The sequence below is a fragment of the Salvelinus fontinalis genome, chromosome 26 (assembly GCF_029448725.1).
Source record: "Salvelinus fontinalis isolate EN_2023a chromosome 26, ASM2944872v1, whole genome shotgun sequence".
Classification (NCBI taxonomy): Eukaryota; Metazoa; Chordata; class Actinopteri; order Salmoniformes; family Salmonidae; genus Salvelinus; species Salvelinus fontinalis.
In genome coordinates this window covers 36,537,245-36,564,523 of record NC_074690.1, presented here as the reverse complement: position 1 = coordinate 36,564,523, position 27,279 = coordinate 36,537,245, and the positions used below count along the sequence as shown (strand labels likewise).

At 43.5% G+C, this 27,279-nt stretch overlaps 1 protein-coding gene across 3 annotated transcripts in view; it reads right to left on the bottom strand.

Annotated features, from left to right (window-relative positions):
- Positions 1–323: 323 nt before the first annotated feature.
- Positions 324–27,279, bottom strand: part of LOC129824208 (angiopoietin-related protein 1-like) — a 54,248-nt gene continuing 27,292 nt past the window's right edge. The window contains exons 1-5 of one of the 3 annotated variants that reach the window (XM_055883675.1): positions 22,475–23,061; positions 6,726–7,592; positions 3,361–3,554; positions 2,567–2,837; positions 324–2,437 (exon numbers count right to left, since the gene is read on the bottom strand). In XM_055883675.1, the coding sequence (XP_055739650.1) occupies positions 2,250–2,437; positions 2,567–2,837; positions 3,361–3,554; positions 6,726–7,527 (1,455 nt within the window). In that variant the 5' untranslated portion in view covers positions 7,528–7,592; positions 22,475–23,061 and the 3' untranslated portion in view covers positions 324–2,249. Of the gene's footprint in view, positions 2,438–2,566; positions 2,838–3,360; positions 3,555–6,725; positions 7,593–11,873; positions 12,094–22,474; positions 23,062–27,279 lie in introns of those variants that run through there. The other 2 variants (XM_055883677.1, XM_055883678.1) reach the window with 2 other exon arrangements.

The following is a 27,279-nucleotide window of genomic DNA, read 5'->3' as shown; positions in this document are numbered from 1 at the left end:
GAGGCTATATGAGTTACAGGATGTCTCAGACACTTTGCAGAACCTGGGGAGAACTATCATATACTGTACTCTGTACCAACTTCTGCCTACAATTGTATTACTAAAGGAGAAGTTTAATACTTAAACAAAGAGTCTGTTTCCATTCTACTACTAATATACAGTTGAAGTTGGAAGTTTACATACACCTTAGCCAAATACATTTAAACTCAGTTTTTCACAATTCCTGACATTTAATCCCAGTAAAAATTCCCTGTCTTAGGTCAGTTAAGATCACCACTTTATTTTAAGAATGTGAAATATCAGAATAATGGTAGAGAGAATGATTTATTTCAGCTTTTATTTCTTTCATCACATTCCCAATGGGTCAGAAGTTTACATACACTCAATAAGTATTTGGTAGCATTGCCTTTAAATTGCTTAACTTACACTTAGGTTGGAGAATTTAAGTTTATGTAAACTTCCGACTTCAACTGTATATAAGTTTGATAATTATATAGATCTGATAATCTGTTGAAGAAATTGACCAACAACATCCAGTTACTCTTAGAGCTCCTTCCCTGACTGAGATCAGAAAGGGATCTACCTTCCAGCTCCTTCCCTGACTGAGATCAGAGAGGGATCTACCTTCCAGCTCCTTCCCTGACTGAGATCAGAGAGGGATCTACCTTCCAGCTCCTTCCCTGACTGAGATCAGAGAGGGATCTACCTTCCAGCTCCTTCCCTGACTGAGATCAGAGAGGGATCTACTTTCCAGCTCCTTCTCTGACTGAGATCAGAGAGGGATCTACCTTCCAGCTCCTTCTCTGACTGAGATCAGAGAGGGATCTACCTTCCAGCTCCTTCCCTGACTGAGATCAAAGAGGGATCTACCTTCCAGCTGCTTGCATTTAAATATTCACTATTATACTTTAAATTATTCTCTGCCTTAATCTTTGGATTGAGTATTCCACAACAGCATGTTAAATTGGCTCTGAGTTTTTGTACATCTGTAAACATGTCTATAAAACAGTACAAAGAGCCTGTTTGGTTCATTCTGACTGGTTTATATTCAAGTTTGGTGACTTAAACTTGAATATTACCCTTCATCTTGTGTCCATGTGTGACAAATATACAGCAAAGCTCATTATAATCGTATGTTTTGTTGAAGTTTATGGATGTCTCTTTCCCATTGACTTTAATGTGTGATACCGTATGTCTTTTGTAGTGTGCCGTGTGCTCCAGACCCATCAGCCAGAGGAACCCGCTGGTCTCTCCTTTGGGGTCAGTTTCCCTCCAGATCTAGCCAGTTCTACCGGTGATTACGGACCACAGAGAGTCGTGACTTTTTCAATTCAAAATATTTTTTAAACATACAGCCCAAGCACTTTTGTATGGAAAGAATGTACATTTTTCTGTATTTAAAAGGAAGAAAAAAAAGATCACTTGAAAATGTGGCAGAATCCATCCCAGTCCCCCCCCCCCTCTCTTCCCCTTCCCCTTTCGCTCTTCCCCTCTCTCCCTTCTTCCCTTCACTCTATCCTGTGGCTTTCAGCCATGTGTTTCTCGTTGTCTGTTCCGATACTTCATACTAACTCTCTGCTTCGTGTGCATTTTTTAAGTCTCCAAAAACCACACAAAACAAACCGTAATTCCTTTCCTTTTTTTTCTTGTTTTGTCTCTGGCTCGTATTGAGATTTAATCAACTGCAAAATGAGAAAAACATTGACACAGGCTACAGTACATAAGTCAGCTGTGAAAGCACAATAAATGGTGCATGATCCACAAATATAGACAGTGAATAGAAAACCCAATGTTTTCTATAGGATCATTTACAGCTTCTCCCTGGTTTATTTCAAATACATGAAAAAATATCTTAAGGGATGCAAATCATAAAGCATCTCAAGATGGAGAAGTTGAAACAAAGTAGATTGAATGCTTACATAAGATGTTATTATGACATGTAAAGATATTTACACACCTCTAAAATAGGCAAGCTTTTACCTCTAGTAACATACACAGATTTCAATTCCATACCACATGGTCAGTTGTTTTGCTCTCCATGGTAACCAATAGGCCTGGCACTCCTTGCTCTAAGTCTAGTGCTGACAGTGAGGCCCAGACATTAGTAGTATACTTTAATACTTTACCATCCCACAATAAGGTCAGACAATGTTTGTACTCAATCTCTGTGAGTGAGTAGGTCTGCGATAGGCAATACTGTACACGTGTTGGTTGAGGGATAGGATGGTCATGTCTCTCCCTCTGTAGTCTCAGTCTATAGGTCTAATCATCATGCGGACTCCCTTCATAGAGTAGAATCCTCCGCCGTAGTCTGCCCAGAAAATTCCGTCCTGGAACTTGCTGCGATAGACCCCGCCGGTGTACCAAACACCATTCAGATTGGCCTGGCCACAGGAGTTGTACCACCAGCCTCCCTTAAGGAAGTGTGCACAGTTACCTGCATAGAGATAATGTAAATAGCCCATTTGTTTGTCTCATATGCTTTCTTTAGGACCTACTGTATATCTTATGTATTTAGCCAACAGTATGTGAATTGATTGATCAACCGTTTGATTGATTGACCCACCTGAGAAGGCATCCTTGTCTCGGTCCAGTGTGGTGAACTGCTTGCCGTTGTGGCTGCTGAGTGAGTCGCCAGCGTTTCCCTGGTAGGTGCCCAGCCTCAGGCGGTAGCCCTCGTTCTCATGCTCCAGGTGGAAGCTGCTGTAATCAGCATACACCTTCTTCCCCACCCAGTCCTCCAGCTCCACTAGAAGTCTGTAGTCTCCCTGCTTCCCTAAATTGTAGATCCCCAGCAGCCCCAGCCAGTACTCCCCATCTATGTTGCCGAATCCATTCTAAGAAAGATAAATTAAAAGTTAGTTGTTGGTTTTGTATAGTCTGAGTGGTTTAAAAAGAGGAACGTTAAAAAAAGGAATACTATAAATCAATTTTTGTCAGAAAGTACCTTTGGAAGACAAATGCATCTAAATCACTTTTTAGTCTGTTCAGGTGAACAGCTTTAATCTCTTTGGCCATGATAATATATAAGACAAACAGTGCACTGTAATTAAAGAAGATGTACCTAGCAGAGCTGTGGTAGTTTGGAAAGTAAACGTTGGAGATTGAGCGGTGGTATATACCTTCCTGTTGGGTCTTCTTACCTTTCATAATGGCCATCTCAAACTAAATCACTTCAGCAATAATGCGCAGACACAAACACAATGCATCATATTATAAGTGAAAACATAAGGGGTCCAGGCCTTGGAAAGGATCCTGAGACACCAGACCAGACGAGTTCCTTTGGATAGGTCACATAATGGCACCGTTGTTGTCTCTGGCTTATTCGTTTTCGGTGTCTTTTGTCTTTTTCATCATCACCTTGTAAGCGTCCCAGTTCCTGAAAAAGTTGACAGAGCCATCCCTCCTGCTCTGGATGACGGTCCAGCCTCCGTTGTCCAGGTCCTGCTCACACCACGCCTGCATGGGCCTCTCCGCTTCGCCAGGTTTCAGCAGGTACATACCGCTGGTGCCATGGCCAGCCTCCTGGGCCTGGAGACAGTCCCTGAAAGGACCTGGGGGAGGATGGAGGGAGGGATAGTGGGAGAGATAGAGGGAGACATGGAGGCATGAAGGGAGAGATGGAGGGATGGCGAAAGAGATGAAGGGACAAAGGTAGAGACGGAGGGATTTATCAGTTACAAACTGTTAATCAAATCAAATTGTATTGGTCACATACACATATTTAGCAGATGTTATTGCGGGTGTAGCAAAATGCTTGTATTTATATATATATATATATTTTTTGTGTACACAGCATTTTCTGGGCTAATAATGTAAGAAATAACACACAAAAGAACAAAATATCACACACTAGATGTAGGCAGTTAAAGCAGTGATTTGTTTAGAACACATTGAATATTAGGATTTATCTCTATCTACCATTCATTTGTTATACATTTGTCTTAGAGCAGATGTGAACAGTTAAACTATTGTGTTTGTTTAATGTGAGATGAATCTTTGCCTAGTTTATAGGTGAGGATCGCTATTGGTCTCAGCAAGCGACGGTGAAGTAAACCAGATGTGCAGTTACTTTGTGGTCAGGGAAAACCATGTCATTCCAGCCTAGGATCTGTCCATACTTAGCATGAGAGGGAGCCATCCTGCAGAGGGTTCACTTTCATACACAGCTGCCTTCAAATCCCACACGTTTTATTATTCTTGGGTCGGGACAATCTAAATGTGTCAGGAATTTCGGTAGATGAGTAAAATGTTTATTTTCTGTGGTTCTTTTTTCTCTTTTCCAACTTCTGAACTTAGAATGCTACAACCTTTTCTTTCCATCTAGGTCTGTGTTCTTTCTGGTGAGCCGCACCAAACCTAGTTCTAGCCGAATATGCAAATGTTACATAATAAAACATCTGACTAAGAAGAAAATGAACACACATTGGTTTGAGGTTAATTTTGAAATCAGTCTATGCTATATCCTTGGTACCAAACAACCAACCAACTAACCACCCATCCACCCCCTCACCAACCACCTCACCCACCAACCTACACTAAATGACCAATATTATGTGGACATCGTCGAACATCTCATTCCAAAATAATGGGCATTAATATGGAGTTGGTCCCCCTTTTGCTGCTATAACAGTCTCCACTCTTCTGGGAAGGCTTTCCACTAGATGATGCTGAGGGGACTTGCTTCCATTCAGCCACAAGAGCATTAGTGAGGTTGGGTACTGATGTTGGGCATTTAGGCCTGGCTGTTAGTCGGCATTCCAATTCATCCCAAATGTGTTCGATGTGGTTGAGGTCAGGGCTCTGTGCAGGCCAATCAAGTTCTTCCACACCGATCTCGACAAACCATTTCTGTATGGACCTCGCTTTGTGCACAGAGGCATTGTAATGCTGAAACAGGGAAGGGCCTTCCCCAAACTGTTTTCACAAAGTTGGAAGCACAGAATCGTCTAGAATGTCATTGTATGCTGTTGCGTTAAGATTTCCTTTCAATGGAACTAAGAGGCCTAGCCTGAACCATGAAAAACAGCCCCAGACCATTATTCCTCCTTCACCACACTTTACAGTTGGCACTATGCATTGCGGCAGTTAATGTTCTCCTGGCATCTGCCAAACCCAGTTTTGTTCGTCGGACTGCCAGATGGTGAAGCGTGATTCATCATTCCAGAGAACGTGTTTCCACTGCTCCAGAGACCAATGGCAGCGAGCTTAACAACACTCCAGCTGACACTTGGCATTCCGCATGGTGATCTTAGGCTTGTGTGCAGCTGTTTGGCCATGGAAACCCATTTCATGAAGCTCCCAACAAACAGTTCTTGTGCTGACGTTGCTTCCAGAGGCAGTTTAGAACTCGGCAGTGAGTGTTGCAACTGAAGACAGATTCAGCACTCAGCGTTCCCGTTCTGTGAGCTTGTGTGGCCTACCACTTTACGGCTGAGCCGTTGTTGCGCCTAGACTTTTCCACTTCACAATAACATAATTTACAGTTGACCGGGGCAGCTCTAGCAGGGTAGAAATTTGACGAACTGACTTGTTGGAAAGGTGGGATCCTATGACGTTGCCACGTTGAAAGTCACTGAGCTCTTCAGTTAAGCCATTCCACATGACAATGTTTTGTCTATGGTGATTGCCTGTCTGTGTGCTCGATTTTATACATCTGTCAGCAATGGGTGTGGCTGAAATAGGCAAATCACTCATTTGAAGGGGTGTCCACATACTTTTGTATATACAGTGCATTCGGAAAGTTCAGACCCCTTGACTTTTTCCACATTTTGTTACGTTATAGCCTTATTCTAAAATGGATTAAATAGTTTCCCCCCTCATCAATCTACACACATGACGAAGCAAAAACGTTTTTTTAGACATTTTTGCAAGTTTATTACAAATAAAAAACGGAAATATCACATTTACATAAGTATTCAGACCCTTTACTCAGTACTTTGTTGAAGCACCTTTGGCAGGTATTACAGCCTTGAGTCTTCTTGGGTATGATGCTACAAGCTTGGTACAGAAACTTGTCCCGAAGTGACTCCTGCGTTGTCTTGGCTGTGTGCTTAGGGTCGTTGCCCTGTTGGAAGGTGAACCATCGCCCCATTCTGAGGTCCTGAGCAGGTATTCATTAAGGATCTCTCTGTGCTTTGCTCTGTTCATCTTTCCTTTGATCCTGACTAGTCTCCCAGTCTCTGCCGCTGAAAAACATTCCCACAGAATTATGCTGCCCCCCCCCCCCATGCTTCACCGTAGGGATGGTGCCAGGGAATCTTGTTTCTCATGGTCTGAGAATCCTTTAGGTGCCTTTTGGCAAACTCCAAGCGGGCTGTCATGTGCGTTTTACTGAGGAGTGGCTTCCATTTGTGGCTCTCCAAATCATGTCCAATCAATTGAATTGACCACAAGTAGACTCCAATCAACATGTAGAAACATCTCAAGGATGATCAATGGAAACAGGATGCACCTGAGCCCAATTTGAAATCTCATAGCAAAGTGTCTGAATACCTATGTAAATAAGGTATTTCGTTTTTTTATTTTGTATACAGTTGCAAAAATGTCTAAAAACCTGTTTTCACTTTGTCATTATGGGGTATTGTGTGTAGATTGATGAGGGGAAAAAACTATTCAATCCATTATAGAAAAAGGCTGTAACGTAACAAAATGTGGATGAAGTCAAAGGGTCTGAATACTGTCCCAATGCACTATATAGTGTATCTAACAATCAGTTGCCTCACCCTCTGCACTGAAGTTGCCCTGCGGAACCTTCTGGAGCTCCAGGGTGCTTCCTGTGGGTGCTGGCCCTGCTTGGGAGCCCCTGTCTCTGGGAAATGCCCGGCCGTGGTCCCTCTGGATCTCGTTGGTAAATCTCGGGATGCTAACCGGTATGTTCTCTGGCACCACCTGCACCAGTGGTGGGCCCTGAGGAGACTGCTCCTGCCGCCGGCCGTACACCTGCAGACAGCGCTCTTCCAGGGCACCAACCAGAACTGACTGGCTGTTGACCACGGCGGAGAGCGCAGCGTATCGGACCTCTAGGTCACGGTAGCGGGCGGCCAGACGTAGGGACTCTGCTGTGGCGTTCAGAATGCGTCCCTCCAGCTGAGCCAGCTCCAGAGAGTTGTCTCTCTTTCTGATGATCTCGTGCAGCAGCTGCATGTAGAGCTGGGTCACCCTGGAGTTCATGTTCCTGCTCTCCTTCCTCAGCAACTTCATCTCGTTCACCATGTTCCCATCAATGTTCACCACCAGCTTCAGGGTATCCATCTCCCGTCTCTGTTTGGAGAGCAGATCCCTCACCGCCGCTACATCCACGCGGGTCACGCGGTCCTTGTCCGTGTGTAGGCCCCGGCTGGTGCAGATTGGCCCTGTGATCTTCTGCTCAGGGACCAGGAAGGTATACGAGCACTTTTTGGGTGGTTCGCCTTTGTCCTCCAGGTACCTCCGTCTCCGGGTCAGGTTGGGGGATCTGAGGCCCTCACTGCTGCCCCAGACGGACAGCCCAAGCAGGACAAACAGGCACCAAGCTCTGGGCCCCATGGCTAGTGGTTCCTCTTCTCTTCTTCTGCTCCTCTACAACCAGGCTGACTGTGTCACTGGTGCACCTAAAACATAGGCAGGGGAGAGCGAGTCAATACGTGGTTGAATTCTTAGCAGTGGTGTGTGCACTGCAGAATAGACATGCAGAAATACGTTATCACAACTCCAATTCTGACTTAAGTTTATTCACTCTTGGATATTCCTTCACGCTACTGCCACTAACCAGGCTATATCATATCTCTGGGTGTGTTTGGTTAGCCCTTGTTCTCATATTCCTAGATCTCCCCTGCTTACTCAAGCTTCTCCAAAGCTTCCAGATTGTGTCTTTGGGTTTTAGAAAAGGGCTATATAGGACCTATGTATTATTATAATTAAGTGGAGGGATACTGTTAAAAAATCTGTACTCCTTCATAATAAAAGTCTGAAAATCAAGTAGGAGGTTTTTGTTTGGAATTGGATGAAGGCAAACATGAAGCCCCAATTCTAAATAAAAAAAGTTATCTAAAATAAGTATGTGCATAAGTGTATCTATAATAAGATTATGCCTGTGCATCTCTTGGGCGCCAGCTGGAGGCCAATGATTGTTTCAGACTGACCCATTTTACTCGCATCCTATTTCTCCTGGCTGGCCTAAATATGGCACTGGCTGAATTTGGTATTGAATGAAAGAGCTGGATGTGTGAGACTGGCTTATAAATAATGTTTTCTGGGAATCTATTTCTTATCAGAACTCAGGATAAGACCCAGATGCAGACAGCTAGAGTCACAGATGTTTATTGACCCAAACCGGGTGCATGCAAAATACAGGTCAAAGGCAGGCAGATGTCCGTAATCCAGGACAGAGTCAATAAGGTACAGAACAGCAGGCAGGCCCGGAGTCAGGGCAGGCAGGAGACAAAGGGCTGTGAGACATAGGTTAAATCCTAGACACATGAAAAGTTGGATGAATACGCAGGGTACGGGGCAACAGAAGACGTACAGCTGAGAGGCTAATGATCTTGGAGAAATTTGCGGTCCGCTTGTCGTCAATACCTAGAGGTGGTCTTGAGAAGAGCCGACCGGGCTCTCTTCCAGGTATGGCAACAGAAGTGGACAAACATCTGGGCCGAGGGTATGCCGACCTCTTCCTCTTGCTCCGGGAAGAGCAGGGGCTAACACCCCAGGAAACACTCAAAAGGTGAGTGCCCAGTGGCAGAGCAGGGGAGGGTGATGCATGCATATTCAACTCACACAAGTTGCTGGCAGAGTCATCTCCAGGTCTCCCTCCGACTGGTCGTTGGACTGCTAGTGGAACCCGGAGGACAGGCATGACCGACGACCCAATGAGCGTGCAGAACGCCTTCCAGAACCCGGGACTAGAACTGAGGGCCCCGGTCAGAGACCATGTGCACCAGGAGTCCATGGATCCGGAAGACGTGCTGCACCATGACCTGGGACGTCTCTTTGGCAGAGGGTAGGTTGGGGAGAGGAATGAAGTGGGTGGCTTTGGAAAACTAGTCCACTACTGTCAGAATGGCGGTGTTGCCATCAGATGGGGGAAGACGCGTAACGAAGTCCAGGGATATGTGAGACCAGGGATGGTGAGGGACAGGCAGTGGTTGAATAAGACCAGCCAGAGCTTGCCAAGAAGTCTTGTTCTGCGCACAGATCGTTCAGGCGGCGACGAACGCAGAGAATTCCGGGACCATGGTAGGCCGGCCACCAATAGCGTTGTCGCACAAAGGTCATGGTCCGATGGAAGCCCAGGTGGCAGGCTTCCCTATTCCCCAGCTGAGTTCCGTCGCCAGACACGAGGTGGGAAGGATGGCCTCGGGGTCCGAGAGTGTAGCCACGGGGCTATAGCAGCGTGACAGTGCATCCGGCTTGATGTTCTTGGATCCTGGTTGGTAGGAGAGGGAGAAGTTAAACTGGGTGAAAAGCAGGGCCCACCTAACTTGTTTGGAATTGAGATGCTTGGCAGTGAGGAGATATTCCAGGTTATTGTGATCCATCCACACAATGAACAGAAGTACCATCCCCTCCAACCAGTGTCTCCACTCCTTCAACGCCATCTTCACCGCGAGAAGCTCACAATTCCCCACATCGTAGTTCCTCTCCATGGCATTGAGGCGATGGGAGAAAAAGGCGCATGGTTGTAACTTGAGGTCCAGGGCAGAACGCTGGGACAGGACAGCCCCCACTCCGACATCCGAAGCATTGGCCTCCACCACGAACTGACGGGACGGGTCAGAATGAACCAATATGGGAGCAGTGGTGAAGCGGTGCTTGAGGTCCTGGAACACCCGGTCAGCAGCTGGGGACCATGTGAACGGAACCTTGGGGGATGTGAGTGCAGACAGGGGGGAAGCCAAGGTGCTGTAACTGGGGATAAATTTGGCAAATCCCAGGAAACGTTGCAGCTTCACTCTGGATGTAGGCTGGGGCCAATCCACCACCGTTCCATCTGTACATTCCCTGCAGCAATGATGTAACCAAGGAAGGGGACGGTGGAGCGATGGAATTCGCATTTCTCCGCTTTTACAAAAAGCTGGTTCTCCAGGAGGCACTGGAGGACCTGTCGGACATGGAGCATGTGTTCTTGGGCTGAGTGGGAGAAAACGAGGATGTCATCGATGTAGACAAAAATGAACTGGTTCAACATGTAGCGGAGAACGTCATTAACCAAGGCCTAGAACCACGGGTGCGGGCCACTCAATATTGAGTCTGGTCGCTGATCGTTTACAAACATAGATTAGCCCATATTTGTCATTGGGTACTGGAGTTCTGCTGAGGGAGAAAGACAGCCTTGAGCCTAGTGCTTGGGCTTCTTCTTCCTCAATTTCTTCCTCTAGGAAGATGCCAGAATTTTGGCCACCATTAAACTCGTCAATGAGAAGGTCCCCTTCTCCTTCATCCGCTATCAAAACATATAGGACATAGGTCCTCAGGGTAACCTGCCGCTACCTCCGCCCAAGTGGGTTGCGATTGCGGGGTCTCCTCATCGCCCTGTTTAGAGGGTGAAGGGGTAAGCACGGTGAGTGGTTTACGCAGCCTTCACTTGCGGGTGGGACCCCCAGCTAGGCGGTACACAAAGAGTGTGTCCTTGTCTGAAATCGTAGCCCCACACGGATAAGGGTGTTCCAGTAGAGGGAGCAGGGGCAGGCACCCCGCTTGGTTCTCCCTGTGAGGGGTTAGCCGGCTCCATTGCTCAGATAAATAGTACATGTGAACTAGTTAGCATTCGCCTTGCGGTTAAATAGCCTAGCTAGTAACCACACTGCTAGCCAGAAAAAAGCATGTGCTTCGCTTGTCTCTCAACGAACAAATCGTGTCTCTCAACCGTCAGGCTATGAAGCGAATGTGGTCGGTCTAGTCAACATGATACGGGTGAAAGTGGGTGTTCTAAATGTGAGAGGAGAGCTAGCAATTCTATCCTTGCAAGTGAAAAAGCTAGTTTGGGGTAGCTAGCTTTGCGGAGACCCTTACAAAAATGCACCATGTAAAGGTACTGGTGCAAATACCATGGTATTTTCCTGCCACGGCACTGAGCAAAAACCATGATGATCGTACCATGGTATTTATTTTATTGTACTACCATGGATGGAGGGAATATACCATGGTTTTACACTAACAGCATGTAAACATGAAAGCATGGTAGTTGTTTATAATGTATTATCATTATGTTCTGCGTAACAACATTTTACGGGTTAAGTGACCAAAATTGCAATAATTGATGGTACTCACATAATGCAACATTCACTACTCACTCTGCAATTAAAAAGCGTCGGCCTAGTGGACACTCTTAAACCCCTTTAGCGCATAGTGAAAAACAACAACATACATTCTTGTGTAGTGTACCCTCTTAAACCTTGGGACCTGGATATGGCGTGGTAAGAAAAATTAAGGGAAACTGACACACCGTGAAGATAAGGTTTTTAAAAATGTGTTTTCTGGTGCTTCTCTCTTCAATACAGCTATATCTCATCAATGACTAGGTTAATCTTATACATAGCCAACATACTAAAAACTATTTGTAAAAGGTATTAATAATAATCTTATCTCAAAGATACATTTTCTTCATTTCATATCCCTAACAACAGCAAGTTACAATGTTCCCCTTTACACTCTCTGAGTTGATAAAAGACAGGTGATACAGATCAGGGAGTGACCGTGTTCAAATTTGTTGGAGTCCTGTGTTGCCATGATTACAGGCTAGCTTGACTGGAGCTAAAGTTAGACAATTTTAGCTTTTTTGCTAACATACTTTTATAAATCCATTCAACTTCAAAACGTCATAAAAAAGAACAATAATATAATTATTCCCAGCCTAACTTTGTTTTATATCCTATGCTTTATAACTCACTCACCTTCAAGATAAGGTTTAAAATAATTAGTTTATCTTGTGCTTCTCTCGTCAATGTTCAGTTGTCTCTCTCTCATTCAACTGACTGTCTAGGCAGGCTTAGCGTTCGCAACTGTTTTTCAGTGAGATCTGCTATTGGCTCCTTGATTTGTCGCTAGTAGTCGCTAGATGACGTTTGCGGTATCCTTTCTTCTTCACTGCTGCGGTCCGGACGTAGTTTCTTCTCCCCTCTCCCTTCACACACCCCCTCCCCTTGTGCTTATCTGCCTGTGTGTGTGTGGTTGCACAGACAGCTTCTTCCACTCTCGTTTGCAGCAGAATTTAGTGGGAAAAGTCGCTAAATTTGATCAAAACCACAGAATGCCTCTGTGTCAAAATTACCCAAAGACAGCCTAAAAGTAGCTAAATTTCTCACTGGAGTGGCCTGAAAACTCACTAAATATAATCATGATAATGACAATGCAAATAAATAAATAATTCTATCTATAATCTCAGTCAGTTTGATCTCAGGATTTATCAATTTAGCAAGTAACAATTACGTTTCATATGTCATACTTCCAGGTTTATCTTCATATGTAATTTTGTTAAATTTTAACCGTATATCAGTGGAATAATTGTCCCGTGATGATCTGTAGGGCCTTGATCATTGTCCATTGATATAACACAATAGGTTAGAAGCATGCGCTCCAAGCTGCGCTCCGTGGTAATAACTATAAACAATAACTGATGTCTCGCTCTCCCGAGAGTAACAGATAGTTCAGATGAACGATAACTGTGGATTCTGTGGATTTATGTAGATTTGTGCGTGCACACAACGTCTGGATTAGATGGAGTTGGGGGAGAGAAAACAGCGATGTCGGGCAGTGGAGATTTCCTCCTTTTAATGAGTTGAGATCTGTCAGACATTTCAACCTGAACTAATTAAAGCGCTCTGGTCAAGCTGGGAAGTGGCTATGAATTAAAGGGAGATTTCATCAACTCCATGGGCCTTTTCCACAGCCACCCCAGAATTTTGTTAAATTCCATACTCCTCAAAAGGCTCATCCCTCCACGTCCTCTGTCATCTCATTGAGAGGAATTATTCGGACAACAGGCTGGATATATGTCTGGTTCTTTACCTGGATCTCCACTGATCTAACACGACTATTTGTAATTCAGTATTCCTTCAACCTCTATCAGGACGGTCCGCAAGACGGTTTAAGTGACAGTTTGGTCACCCAGGACGGCTTGTAAGGCCGTCTTCACCAATTTGATCTCTCGCTCCCATGTTCCTCTAAAATTAGCTCCTCGAGGGTTGAATTTGAAGGAGATTTGTTGGCTCCATCAGTTGATCCTGGAGGGTTGGTTCCATTGCTTGGAAGGTTTCCTCCAACTTGGCTTCTCCTACCTTGAAGTTTGTGCCTCTGTCAGCTAGGATCTTGTAGGGTTTCCCCCGTCGGGGGCTAAACCGCTGTAGGGCCATGAGGAAGGCTTCAGCATCCAAACTCTCCAGTAGTTTCAGGTGGATACATTTAGTTTTCAAGCGCTTGAACAGAATGCCCCAGTGCTTCTCCACTGGACGATCTAGCTTGATTGTAAAGGGCCCAAAACAATCTACTCCTGTTGACCAGAAGGGGGGTGTCACGCCCTGACCATAGAGAGCCCTCTGGGTTCTCTATGGTGTTTTAGATCAGGGCGTGACTAGGGGGGTTTCTAGGTATTATATTTCTATGTTGGTGCGTGTGTATGGTTCATAATTAGAGGCAGCTGAATATCATTACCTCTAATTGGGGATCATACTTAGTGTGTCCTTTTTCCCACCTGCTATGTGGGATATTGTTTTGTATGAGTGCCTATGTGAACCTACATTTTTCATCGTTAGATCTTTGTTGTTTTGGAAGTTTCACTATTATTAAAATGTGTAACTCTACTCACTTTGCGCCTTGATCCAATTATTTATACGACGGTCGTGACAGAATATCGCACCAAGTCAGGACCAAGCAGCGTGCCCAGGAGGTGAAGGAGAGTTGGTCATGGGAAGAGATACTAGGTGGATGCGAGCCTCTTCCTTGGCGGGAGTCGCCGAGGAGTAAAGGAGGACAGCGACGACGCCGGGGTCCGTGGCCACAAACAACCCAAGGGCAACCCCAAGATTTAAATCTTGGGGGGGGGTACAAGGGGTGGTCGGCCGAGCCGAGGAGAGAACCAGAGACCATCTGGGAGTCGATGGAGCAGTTGGAGGAGGGATATCGGAGAGAGATGTTGACTAGGAGTATGCTGCAGCGCAGGCGTTTTGAAGAGCGTGTCATCAGTCCGGTGCAACTTGTGCCAGCTCCCCGCACTCGCCCTGAGGAGCGTGTCATCAGTCCGGTGCAACCTGTGCCGGCTCCACGCACCAGGCCTCCAGTGCGCCTACCCAGCCCGGTACGTCCTGTGCCGGTTCCCCGCACACGCCCTGAGGAGCGTGTCATCAGTCCGGTGCAACCTGTGCCGGCTCCACGCACCAGGCCTCCAGGGCGCCTTCCCAGCCCGGTACGTCCTGTGCCGGCTCCCCGCACTCGCCCTGAGGAGCGTGTCATCAGTCCGGTGCAACCTGTGCCGGCTCCACACACCAGGCCTCCAGTGCGCCTTCCCAGCCCGGTACGTCCTGTGCCGGCTCCCCGCACTCGCCCTGGGGAGCGTGTCATCAGTCTGGTTCAACCTGTGCCGGCTCCACGCACCAGGCCTCCAGTGCGCCTTCCGAGCCCGGTTCGTCCTGTGCCGGCTCCACGCACCAGGCCTCCAGTGCGCCTTCCGAGCCCGGTTCGTCCTGTGCCGGCTCCACGCACCAGGCCTCCAGTGCGCCTTCCGAGCCCGGTTCGTCCTGTGCCGGCTCCCCACACTCTCCCACCAGTGCGTGTGTACAGTTCGGAGTCTCCAGCGATGGTCTACAGCCCAGAACCTCCAGCGACGGTTCACAGTCCAGAGCTTCCAGCGACGATTCACAGTCCAGAGCTTCCAGCGACTGTTCACAGTTCAGAGCCTCCAGTGACGGTCCACAGCCCGGAGCTTCCAGTGATGGTCCACGGCCCGGCGCTTCCAGTGATGGTCCACGGCCTGGAGCTTCCTGCACTGGTGCCATGACCGGAGCCTTCCACTGCGCCGATGCCTGTGTGCCATGCTGTACCAGAGGAGCAGATTGGCAAAGAGAGGCATACAGGTCAGGTCCATGTGGAGTGGTGGTCAGGTCAATACCCTGTTTGTTCCTCTCCAGGAAGGATGAGTATGTATCCCACTTCCTCAAATGTAGCCATCTCAAAATTAGGATTGTCTAGGCTAGGATTGTCTAGGAATGGTTCCATGAACATAACAGTGAATTCACCTTACTGCAGTGGCCTGCCCATTCACCAGATCTCATTCCCATTGAGCATATGTGGGATGAGATGGAATGAGCTATTCGGAGTTGAGATCCACTACCAGACAATTTGAAACAACTGTGGGAAGCATTGTAGTTAACATGAGCCAACAACCCTGTGGAACGCTTTAGACACCTTTTAGAGACCATTCCCCGACAAATTGAGGCTGTTCTGAAGGCATAAAGTGGTGCATTTCAATATTAGAAAGGTGTTCCTAATGTTTTGTACACTCAGTGTATATAGGGTATATATAGGGTATATATGGGGTATATACATTAAGTATACCAAACATTAGGAACCTTCCTAAAATTGAGTTGTACCGCAATGGCAGTACCATGGTAGTACCATCATACTTCAAGGCTAAAACCATGGAACATTTCCACGATTTAGACTATACCATGGTATAATCCATACAGAAAATTCATATATTACAAAAGTATGCGGAAACTACTTCAAATTAGTCGATTAGGCTATTTCAGCCACACCAGTTTCTGACAGGTGTATAAAATCGAGCACACAGTCTTGCAATCTCCATAAACAAACATTGGCAGGAGAATGGCCCGTACTGAAGAGCTCAATGACTTTCAACATGGCACTGTCATAGGATGCAACCTTTCCAACAGGTCAGTTTGTCAAATTTCGGCCCTGCTAGAGTTGCCCTGGTCAACTATAAGTGCTGTTATTGTGAAGTGGAAACCTCTAGGAGCAACAACGGCTCAGCTGCAAAGTGGTAGGCCACACAAGCTCACAGAACGGGACCGCCAAGTGCTAAAGCAAGTAGCATGAAAAAAAAAATTGTCTGTCCTCTGTTGCAACACTCCCTACCAAGTTCCAAACTGCCTTTGGAAGCAACATCAGCACAAGAACTGTTCCGCAGGAGCTTTATGAAATTGGTTTCCATGGCCGAGCAGCCGCACACAAGTCTAATATCACCAAGCGGAATGCCAAGCGTGGAGCTCATCCCGCAGGCCAGCATCCTGGAGTCGCCTCTTCACTGTTGGCGCTGAGACTGGTGTTTTGCGGGTACTATTTAATGAAGCTGGCAATTTAGGACTTGTGAGGTGTCTGTTTCTCAAATTAGACACTCAATTGGACTTGTCCTCTTGCTCAGTTTGACTTGTCCTCTTGCTCACCGAGGCCGCCCACCTCTTTCTATTCTGGTTAGAGTCAGTTTGTGCTGTTCTGTGAAGGGAGTAGTACACAGCGTTGTATGAGTTCTTCAGTTTCTTGGCAAATTTCTCGTATGGAATAGCCTTCATTTCTCAGAACAAGAATAGACTGACAAGTTTCAGAAGAAATGTCTTTGTTTCTGGCCTTTTTGAGCCTGTAATCGAACCCACAAATGCTGATGCTCCAGATACTCAACTAGTCTAAAGAAGGCCAGTATTTCAGCTGTGCTAACATAATTGCAAAAGGGTTTTCTAATGATCAATTAGCCTTTTAAAATGATAAACTTGGATTAGCTAACACATGCCATAGGAACACAGGAGTGATGGTTGCTGATAATGGGCCACTGTGTAGATATTCCATAATAAAATCTGCCGTTTCCAGCTACAATAGTCATTTACAACATTAACAATGTCTACACTGTATTTCTGAACAATTGGATGTTATTTTAATGGACAAAAAATTTGCTTTTCTTTCAAAAACAAGGACATTTCTAAGTGACCCCAAACTTTTGAACGGTAGTGTAACTCTGGGTCTTCCTTTCCTGTGGTGGTCCTCATGAAAGCCAGTTTCATCATAGTGCTTGATGGTTTTTGCGACTGCACTTGAAGAAACTTTCAAAGTTCTTGACATTTTCCGGATTCACTAACCCTCATGTCTTAAAGTAATGATGGACTGTCATGTCTCGTTGCTTATTGTCACGTTCTGACCTTAGTTCCTTTTTTATGTCTCCTTTTTGGTATGGTCAGGGCGTGAGTTGGGGTGGGCATTCTATGTTTTGTTCTATGTTGTTGTATTTCTGTGTTTGGCCTGGTATGGTTCCCAATCAGAGGCAGCTGTCAATCGTTGTCTCTGATTGAGAACCATACTTAGGTAGCCTGTTCCCACCTGTGTTTGTGGGTAGTTATTTTCTGTTTAGTGTTTGTTACTCCTTTCAGAACTGTTTGTTGGTCGTTTTGTTGTTTTTGTTCGAGTATTCATCTTTATTAAAAGCATTATGGATACGTACCACGCTGCACTTTGGTCCTCCTCTCCTTCTCCCGACGACAATCGTTACACTTATTTGATCTGTTCTTGCCATAAAATGGACTTGTTCTTTTACCAAATAAGGCTATCTTCTGTATACCACCCCTACCTTTTCACAACACAACTGATTGGCTCAAACACATAAAGAAGGAAAGAAATTCCACAAATTACCTGTTAATTGAAATGCATTCCAGGTGATTACCTCATGAAACTGGTTGTCCGAATGCCAAGAGTGTGTGGCTACTTTGAAGGAGGAGAGGTGAGAATGACCAGTTTGGTGGGCGAGTGGCTCCCTTTGTGGAGGAAGGGCGTTCTCATCATTCGCCCATCGACCTGTCTGTCTCCAACAAATGTTGTTTGATTGGTTACTTCGAGCTTGTGGACACGCCCAAGCATATCCCATAGTGAGAGATCGACCTAAACCCAGAGTCTCTCAGAGCCTTCACAGTCAGCCCACTAACACCTCTCTCAGACCACAGTAAAATCAAAGTGTATCTGAGAAGAGCAGAACCCAACCATGAAGCATCACGGCCCAATAAATTACATGGTACTAAACAGGCCTATAGATGGAGTGCAAACAGTACAGACATCTACCAAAAAGCAATTAGTAGCCAAAAAATACAATGTCTCCTGGACAACTTTTTAGCCTTAACATTCTCCTTCAGCAATGAAGGTGTAAATTTGGCCGTTAGGAACATAAACTTTATATTTGACAAATTAGCCTGCTTGGCTAATCTAAAGAAGCATAAGAGCAAACCAAAAATAACAAATAATGAAAAATGGTTTGATAATGATTGCAAAAATCTAAGAAAGTCATTGAGAAATATATCTAATCAAAAACACAGAGAACCAGACAACAAAAATATATGCCTTCAATATGGGGAAACACTGAAGCAATACAAACGCACCCTAAGAACAAAAAAGGAACAGCACATTAGAAATAGGGTTGGTTGGAATTGAGGAATCCATAGAATCAAACCACTTCTGGGAGAATTGGAATAAATTAAACAAAACTCATCATGAGGAATTGGCTATCCAAAATGGGGATATGTGGAGAAATCACTTTGCAAACCTCTACAGCAATATAACAAAGAGCCCAGAACAAAAAGATATACTAGAAAAATTACAAATCCTTGAATTAGCCGTCAAAGACTATCAGAATCCTGTGGATACCCCAATTACAGAAGAATAATTATTGGAAAAGCTATGCAATCTCCAACCCCAAAAGGCCTGTGGTGCTGATGGTATTTTAAATGAAATGATCAAATATACAGACCACAAATTCAAATTGGCTATACTCAAACTCTTCAACATTATCCTCACTGCAGGTATTTTCCCCGATATTTGGAACCGGGGATTGATCACACCAATCTATAAAAATGGAGACAAATTTGACCCAAATAATTACAGAGGAATTTGCGTTAACAGCAACTTGGGGAAAATTCTCTGCAGTATTATAAATAGCAGACTACATAATTTCCTTGACGAACACAACGTCCTGAGCAGAAGCCAGATTGGATTTTTTTTAAATGATCGTACAACAGACCACATTTACACCCTCCACACTCTAACTGATAAACAAGTTAACCAAAACAAAGGCAAAATCTACTCGTGTTTTGTAGATTTCAAGAAAGCATTTGATTCAATTTGGCACGAAGGTCTTTTTTATAAACTAATAGAAAGTGGTATTGGAGGGAAAACATATGATTTTATTAAATTAATGTACACTAAAAACAAATGTGCGGTTAAAATTGGCAACAAGCAAACAGACTTCTTCTCTCAGGGGCGTGGAGTGAAACAGGGCTGCCCAATAAGTCCAACATTATTTAACATCTACATTAATGAATTGGCAAAAACATTAGAAGAATCGGCAGCACCTGGTATCACCCTACACCACACTGAAATCAAGTGTCTGCTGTACGCAGATGACCTGGTGCTGCTGTCTCCCACTAAAGAGGGGTTACAGCATCACCTAGATCGTCTTCACAGGTTCTGTCAGACCTGGGCTCTGACCGTTAACCTAAAAAAAACAAATATAATGATATTCCAAAAAAGGTCGGGAAATAAGGATGACAAATATAAATTCTATTTGGACACAGTTCTATTAGAACACACCAAAAACTACACATATCTAGGACTAAATATCAGCAACACAAGTAGCTTTCAAATGGCTGTGAATGAGCTGAGAGACAAAGCAAGAAGAGCATTCTATGCCATTAAAAGGAAAATCTAAATTGAAATTCCAATTAGAATCTGTCTCCAAATTTTTCAATCAGTTATAGAACCAATTTCTCTATATGGCAGTGAAGTATGGGGTCCACTCTCTAATAATGAATTTACTAAATGGGACAAACATCCAACTGAAATATTGCATGCAGAGTTTTGCAAGACTGTATTGCAAGTACAAAGAAAAACTCCAAATAACGCATGTAGGGCAGAATTGGGCCAATATCCCCTCCTCATTCGAATAGAAAAAAGAGCCATCAAATTTTACAACCATCTAAAAACAAGTGACCCTAAAACATTCCATCACACAGCTCTACAATGTCAAGAGATGAAACCAGAGAAGAGTCCCCTCAGCCAGCTGGTTCTGAGGCTCAGTTCACCAACCCAAACCAACCCCATAGAGCCTCGGGACAGCCCTCAGAAAATCTGGCCCAACCAAATCATCACAAAACAAAAAGAAAAATATATAACCTATTGGAAAGACACCACAAAAAATCAAAGTAAACTTCAATGCTATTTGGCTCTAAACAGACAGTACATGGTGGCAGACTATCTGACCACTGTGACTGATAGAAAACTGAGGAAAACATTGACTAGGTACAGACTCAGTGAGCACAGTCTGGCTATAGAGACCGGTCGTCACAGACAAACCTGGCTGCCCAGAGAGGACAGGCTGTGCTCACTCTGCTCCAGGGGAGAGGTAGAGACAGAGGTGCATTTCCTACTACACTGTGACAAATACTCAGACCTAAGAGCATATTTCTTTCCCAAAATTATAACTCAATACAAAGAATTTGAAACTATAAAAGATGAAGAAAAAATCTAATATTTATTGGGTGAAAAGCCAAAATGTGCAGTTTTGGCAGCCAAATATGTGTCCTCCTGCCACAACCTGAGGGACAGCCAGTGAAAAATGCAAAGTAATGTTGATAATATTTCCCATTTAGCTTAGTTTTGTTTTGTCTTTCATACCAGGTCATGTGTCTTCTCAAGTCATATTGACACTGGTCTACTACCATTGATTTAATGTATTGTTGTTCTGATTAATATTGTTGTTGTAGTTGTTGGTAATGGTAATCCCATGTCCACTACTACTATTATTATTGCTGTTGGTCCCACCATTTATTTATATATAAATATATATATATTTTGTATATATATACATATATATTAGATTTTAATTTTTCGATATGTATACTTTGACAATGTAAGTAATAATGAACTTGCCATGTCAATAAAGTCAATTGAATTGAAAATTGAATTGATCGAAACAAGTATTTGAAATAGAACCATCCAGCACTTTAGACAGGTGCAAAATATGACCTACTTCACATCAATATGCTACCCATAAAAACAAATCCTCTGGATTCAAACATACTGAGGAAGCAAGGACTCAATATGTCTTGGATGGAAAAAGTAGTGGGGGCACGCAATCATTTCTGCCTGCAGTCTTCTCTGAAATGTTCTGAGGTGCATTGAAGGGTCCCATCCCAACCATACTTAATGGGAGCATTACCTGGGATGGGAGCATCCAGTAGCATTACCTAAACCAAAACCAATGTGTTGGCAAAATTGTTCACTGTCAACAGAGAGAAAAATAGTATTACTGCCTGACGTCAAGCAGAAGGCAACATCAGATGTTCTTTATTTATGTATGTCCTATTGATTAAGTGTTATTTATCATTACCAGTCCAGCACTGGAAATCCATGAATTTCCTTTGTGTCAGGCTTTCAGGCAAATCAAATCAAAAACACCCAAAAACATACTGACAGATGGAGAATAGTTTTGAGGAAAATTGGAGGAGAGATTTAGAAAGGGATATATTAGAACTTTAAAGCCATAATAAGTCAATGAGACTTGGGACGTGAACATGAACCATGCTCTCTCTCTCTCTCTCTCTCTCTCTCTCTCTCTCTCTCTCTCTCTCTCTCTCTCTCTCTCTCTCTCTCTCTCTCCCTCTCTCATCAAAACCCTTATTCATCATCACTATCAATAAGTAGGCTTCAGCGATTAACCCTTCTTAAAAGTTTGTCCCAACCCCCAATTTAGATAAGTGACAGTGTTTACAGAAAATGATCAATATTGCAGGACTATTAATCTAATAGTGTGTTATTACTGCTGTATAGTATGTCTCTGTTGCTAACACCCTAGGCCTGCTACTCTTCATCAAGTCAGCCACATTCAGAGCATTACATTTTTCATTGACTTATAAAAAGCAAAACAAAGTCTCCAAAGTACATTTTCCCCCTCAGGTAGAGCCAGATCGATAGTTCATTTATATTAATGGGGCGGTTTGCAGACAGACAGGTCAAACTTGCGGTGACTGTCCTACAGTAGGCTGGCAGAGGACAGTCTTTGGGGTGACTGTCGTCCAGTGCCAGTGGGTCACTTGATGTTCTGCTGTGACTGAAGTGTGTCTGTCCAGTTACAGGCATACCCAGGGGGGATGTTACTGAGTCTTTTCTCCTTACCCAGCGTTTGTCTAATAATGGCTCACATTTGTAAGTTAATAAACCATTGATAACAGTTAATAAACGTTTAACAACAGCGAATAAAGCGTTAATAAACAACAGGAGTGTATTAAAATAGATAAACAATTAATTGTGGTTAATGGTTTAAGTTCTGGGAGGCTTCCATTAAAATACAAGCCCTTTGAAATGACATTTCTACTAAATAAATTAGTTACATAATGATAATAGAGCCCATTTTCAGAACTATGTTACTCTTGAGGATGGAATTTGCTGTTTAACTTAGTTGAAGAATAGACAAACAGGACAAGATAAGCTACAGGAAAGAGGAGTGTGTACACACCTGTAGCTGTGTGAAGACAGTCTATGCGTCCCCACGTCGTTTGTTTCTCCTGCTGGTCTTTGTTACAGGCTTGTCAGAGCCGATGTCTCAGTCTCCGTTGTGGCTCCTGTATAACTGCATGCTCTTGACTCTCATGCCTTCTCCTTAGTACTGGTCTCTCTGTCTCTCTCTCTGGCATTCAAACACAGCTGCATGCATACACACACTCGCAGTAGGATGGAGGCTGGTCCAAAAAGATTGAGCTAGCCTGGGGTGATGGTCATTTTTCAATGTGGAGTGGGAGGTTGTCCTGCCAACTACCTTTGATGTCATAGTGCTTCTAAAGAATAACAAACTCCTCCTAATATAAGGTTTCAACTGCTAATGGAAGGAAGGTATTTTGGTATTTTGTTAGGATCCCCATTAGGATCCTAACACCAGCACCAGCTACGCTTCCTGGGGTCAACACAAAACATGAAACATGACCTAATACAGAATATCAATAGACATGAACAGCTCAAGGACAGAACTACATCAATTTAAAAATGGAACACGTAGCCTACATATCAATATATACGCACAAACTAAAAAGGGGAGAGGTGTTGTGCCGTGAGGTGTAAAGGAAGGAAGGAGGGAAGGAGGGAAGGAAAGAAGGAAGGAAAGAAAGAAGTAAGTAAAGAAGGCAGGAAAGAAAAAAGAAAAGATCGAAACCCACTATGCCTGGTTGCCTGGAATTGGTGTGTGTGGTGATGACACTTACACCCGCTCTGTATCACACATACATACTCACACTTGCTGTTGTTGCAGCTTAGTGCTTGGTATTTGTTTCACTCACACACGCTCTCAATCAATCTTAAACTTTCAATCTTGTGGTTAAGCTTTGAAACTTTCCCATATAACCCACTTGTCAACAACTCACTCTCTATCACTTTCAACATTTCTCTCATACATACTCTGTTTATATTTCTAGAAGTCCTCTTAGAAGAACTTGTGACCTTGATTATAAAGTGTTTTTGCTCTTATAAAAGAGGTTTCTGTGAGGGATGGGGGTGCGTTTATGTGTATTTGTCCCACAAGGCAGGGTGTGTATATTGTGGCCATCTCAGAGCTATTGGCAGCTGTGTTTATTTGATTATGGACACAATATGTGGTCTTAGCAAACAAAGAGGGCTTTAGGCAAAATGTTTTGGACATAAAACCCAAATGAGGAAATACTTGTGAGTGTGGGAGAAGGGTACTACTTAGAAAATACTGGGATAGGGGACTTTCTTAAACTTTCTTGACTGCTGTATGTGTGTGTGTGTGTGTGTGTGTGTGTGTGTGTGTGTGTGTGTGTGTGTGTGTGTGTGTGTGTGTGTGTGTGTGCTTGGGTGTTTCATTGTCTCTCAAAGGTGGTTGTTAGTATGTAAAAAGAGGTAACTCTTAACTTTGGAGAAAAAGTCTCTTATGAGAGTGAAGAAAACACAAAGCATGTAGCAGTCCTTGTCTGGAATTGATTTACATTTAAATGAATACGTTCTCTACCCCTCAACACTCTTTAAGTAACCTGTTACCCATCACACACACACATTTATTTTATTATTAAGAGTCATAGTATTCAATAAAGACAAAGGTATTATAGCCAAAAATTGTTTTTCTTGCCCTACTAAAAATTCTGTTGCTTTGTTGGATTTGGACACTGTAGGCCAGTGCTCCTAATGTACATTTTATTTAATTTAGCTTTTTATAGATTATTTTCCTCCAGTTGATACTAGTATGGATCAGCCACAAGCAAATTATTGATTGCCAAAGTTGTACATCATTAGAAGTGATTTTAATTTCCATGAAACATCAAACAGGAGCCTTAGTGATCTTCGATGAGTGCAAGAATGGGTATTATCATGTCTCGTTGTCTCGAGATTTTCTTAATGTTTGTGGTGAAAAGATGGTCTCTCCCCAAGGCAACTTGTACATCTATACACTGGATTGAAAAACTGTATATTTGATAGCCATATATTGAATCACAAAGTGTCATATTTAACCCAATAACAACCAATCAATAGAGAAAGAGGAAATTGCCCCAGACACTGGGAGAGAGGAGCCTTAGTGATCTTCGATGAGTGCAAGAATGGGTATTATCGGGAGAGTATGCGCTGCAAGAAGACAACACAACAATAGTGATAGGAGAAAAAAAGATATATTATTTTTGACAATATATCGTATCGTATTGCATATATTCAATCACAAAATGTCATATTTAACCCAATAACAACCAATCAATAGAGAATGAGGAAATTGTCCCACACTAAAATAAAGTCAGATTTACTGATCCTAGATCTATGACTAATGACAACTTGTACCTGGGTCCAGACATTTTGCACATCACTGGAGCCAAGCTTCCTGCCATCCAGGACCTATACACTAGGTGGTGTCAGAGGAAGGCCCAAAAAATTGTCAAAGACTCCAGTCACCCAAGTCATTTGCTGTTCTCTCTGCTAACACACTGCAAGTAGTACCGGAGCGCCAAGTCTAGGTCCAAAATAGGATCCTTAACAGCTTCTACCCCCATGCCACAAGACTGCTGAACAATTAACAATGAATCAAATGGCCACCCGAACTATTTACATTGACCCTACCCCCCTTTGTTTTTACACTGCTGCTACTCACTTTTTATTATCTATGGATAGTCACATTACCCCTACCTACATGTACAAATTACCTCAACTAACCTGTACCCCGCACATCCACTCGGTACTTGTACCCCTGTATATAGCCTCGTTATTGTTATTTTATTGTGTTATTTTTCTATTTATTTTTTTACTTTAGATTATTTGGTAAATATTTTCTTAACTCTATTTCTTGAACTGCATTGTTGGTTAATGGCTTGTAAGTAAGCATTTCACGGTAAGATCTTCAGCTGTTGTATTCGGAGCATGTGACGAATAACATTTGATTTGATTTGACCAACATCAAAGATTTCTATAACCCAGGATAGACCACAGTCTGTCGTTTCCAATGGGAGCAAATTTATCATAGTGGGCAGGACAAGCAAGGCGGTGGGCAGAGCCAAGCACGAGCTAGCGAGGTCCTATTGGTGTGTTCTAGCATGTATTTACATATTTCCGTTAGGGAACACCTACTCTAGTGAGTGTGCAATAACTCAATTCGCCCTTGCACTCCTCCTAAACAAAGCCATTTTTTTTCTTTGGCAAAGGGTTGAGTCTACAAAACTTAGTCCACTCTGTTCGTAACAAATTATAGTTTTGGGAACAGAAAACTGTATTGAGATCAAATGTTTGATGAGGAAATGTGTAGAATGTCGGCCAAAATCCATATCACTCCATCTTCTCCCACTGCCGGCCACTGGGCTTCCTCTCACTACCATAGTTGGTGAGTGGAAATGCTAACCGGATGCTTTAGATTTATACATCCTGTGAAACATTTGGCTCATTGTTTTATTTGTGCCTATATGCTATGTTCATTGGGAGTCGTGTAAAGCTAAATCCGGAATGGGCAACTTTGATGGGGATGGGGGCCCACAAAAAAACAGAACTCATCATGTGGCTTGCAAGCAAAACATTTTAGCAGCCCCCCTTGTATAGAGAAAATGTTGCCATTTTAAATTAAGTTTGCTGCAATTCTACACATTTTGCCATGGGGTGGAGAGAAGATTTAGCAATTTTATAACACATTTCATGCAATTCTGCAAATTTTGCCATGGGTGGAGAGAAAAATTTGCAGTTTTACAGCTAATTTCCTGCAGTATTTTGTGCACAAATTTGTTTACATCCCTGTTATTGTTTATCATTTGCCAAGATAATCCATCCACCTGACAGGTGTGGAATATCAAGAAGCTGATTAAACAGCATGATCATTACACAGGTGCACCTTGTGCTGGGGACAATAAAAGGCCACTCTAAAATATGCAGTTTTGTCATATAACACAATGCCACAGATGTCTCAAGCTTTGAAGGAGCATGCAAATGGCATGCTGACTGCAGGAATGTCTACCAAAGCTGCTGCCAGAGAATTTAATGTTCATTTCTCTACCGTCGTTTTAGAGAATTTGGCAGTATGTCTAACCGGCCTCACATCTACAGACCATGTGTAACCACGCCAGCCCAGGACCTCCTCATCCGGCTTCTTCACCTGCGGGATTGTCTAAGACCAGGCACCCGGAGAACTGATAAAACTGAGGAGTATTTCTGTCTGTAATAAAGCCCTTTTGTGGGGAAAAACGAATTCTAATTGTCTGGGCCTAGCTCCCCAGTGGGTGGGCCTGGCTCCCAAGTGGGTGGGCCTATGTTCTCCCAGGTCCACCCATGGCTGCGCCCCTGCCCAGTCATGTGAAATCCATAGATTAGGGCCTAATGAATTTATTTCAGTTGAATGATTTTCTTATATGAACTATAACTCAGTAAAAAAATTGAAATTGATGCGTTTAAATATTTGTTCTGAACAAATACGGTATCTGTGATGGGATGTATAGACATTATGGACACTCTGTGGATAGAATATGTAGTATATCTGTAAAATACGTAGGATAGAATTGTATATGTACAGCAATAGTTGAATAGGATGGTCTTGACTAGAATACAGTATTATAATGAGTAAAACAGTATGTACAGTGCATTCGGAAAGTATTTAGACCTCTTGACTTTTACAGTGCCTTGCAAAAGTATTCACCCCCCTTGGCGTTGTTCTTATTTTGTTGCATGACAACCTGTAATTTAAATGGATTTTTATTTGGATTTCATGTAATGGAGATACACAAAATAGTCCAAATTGGTGAAGTGAAATGAAAAAAATAACTTGTTTCAAAAAATTCTAAAAAATTAAAAACGGAA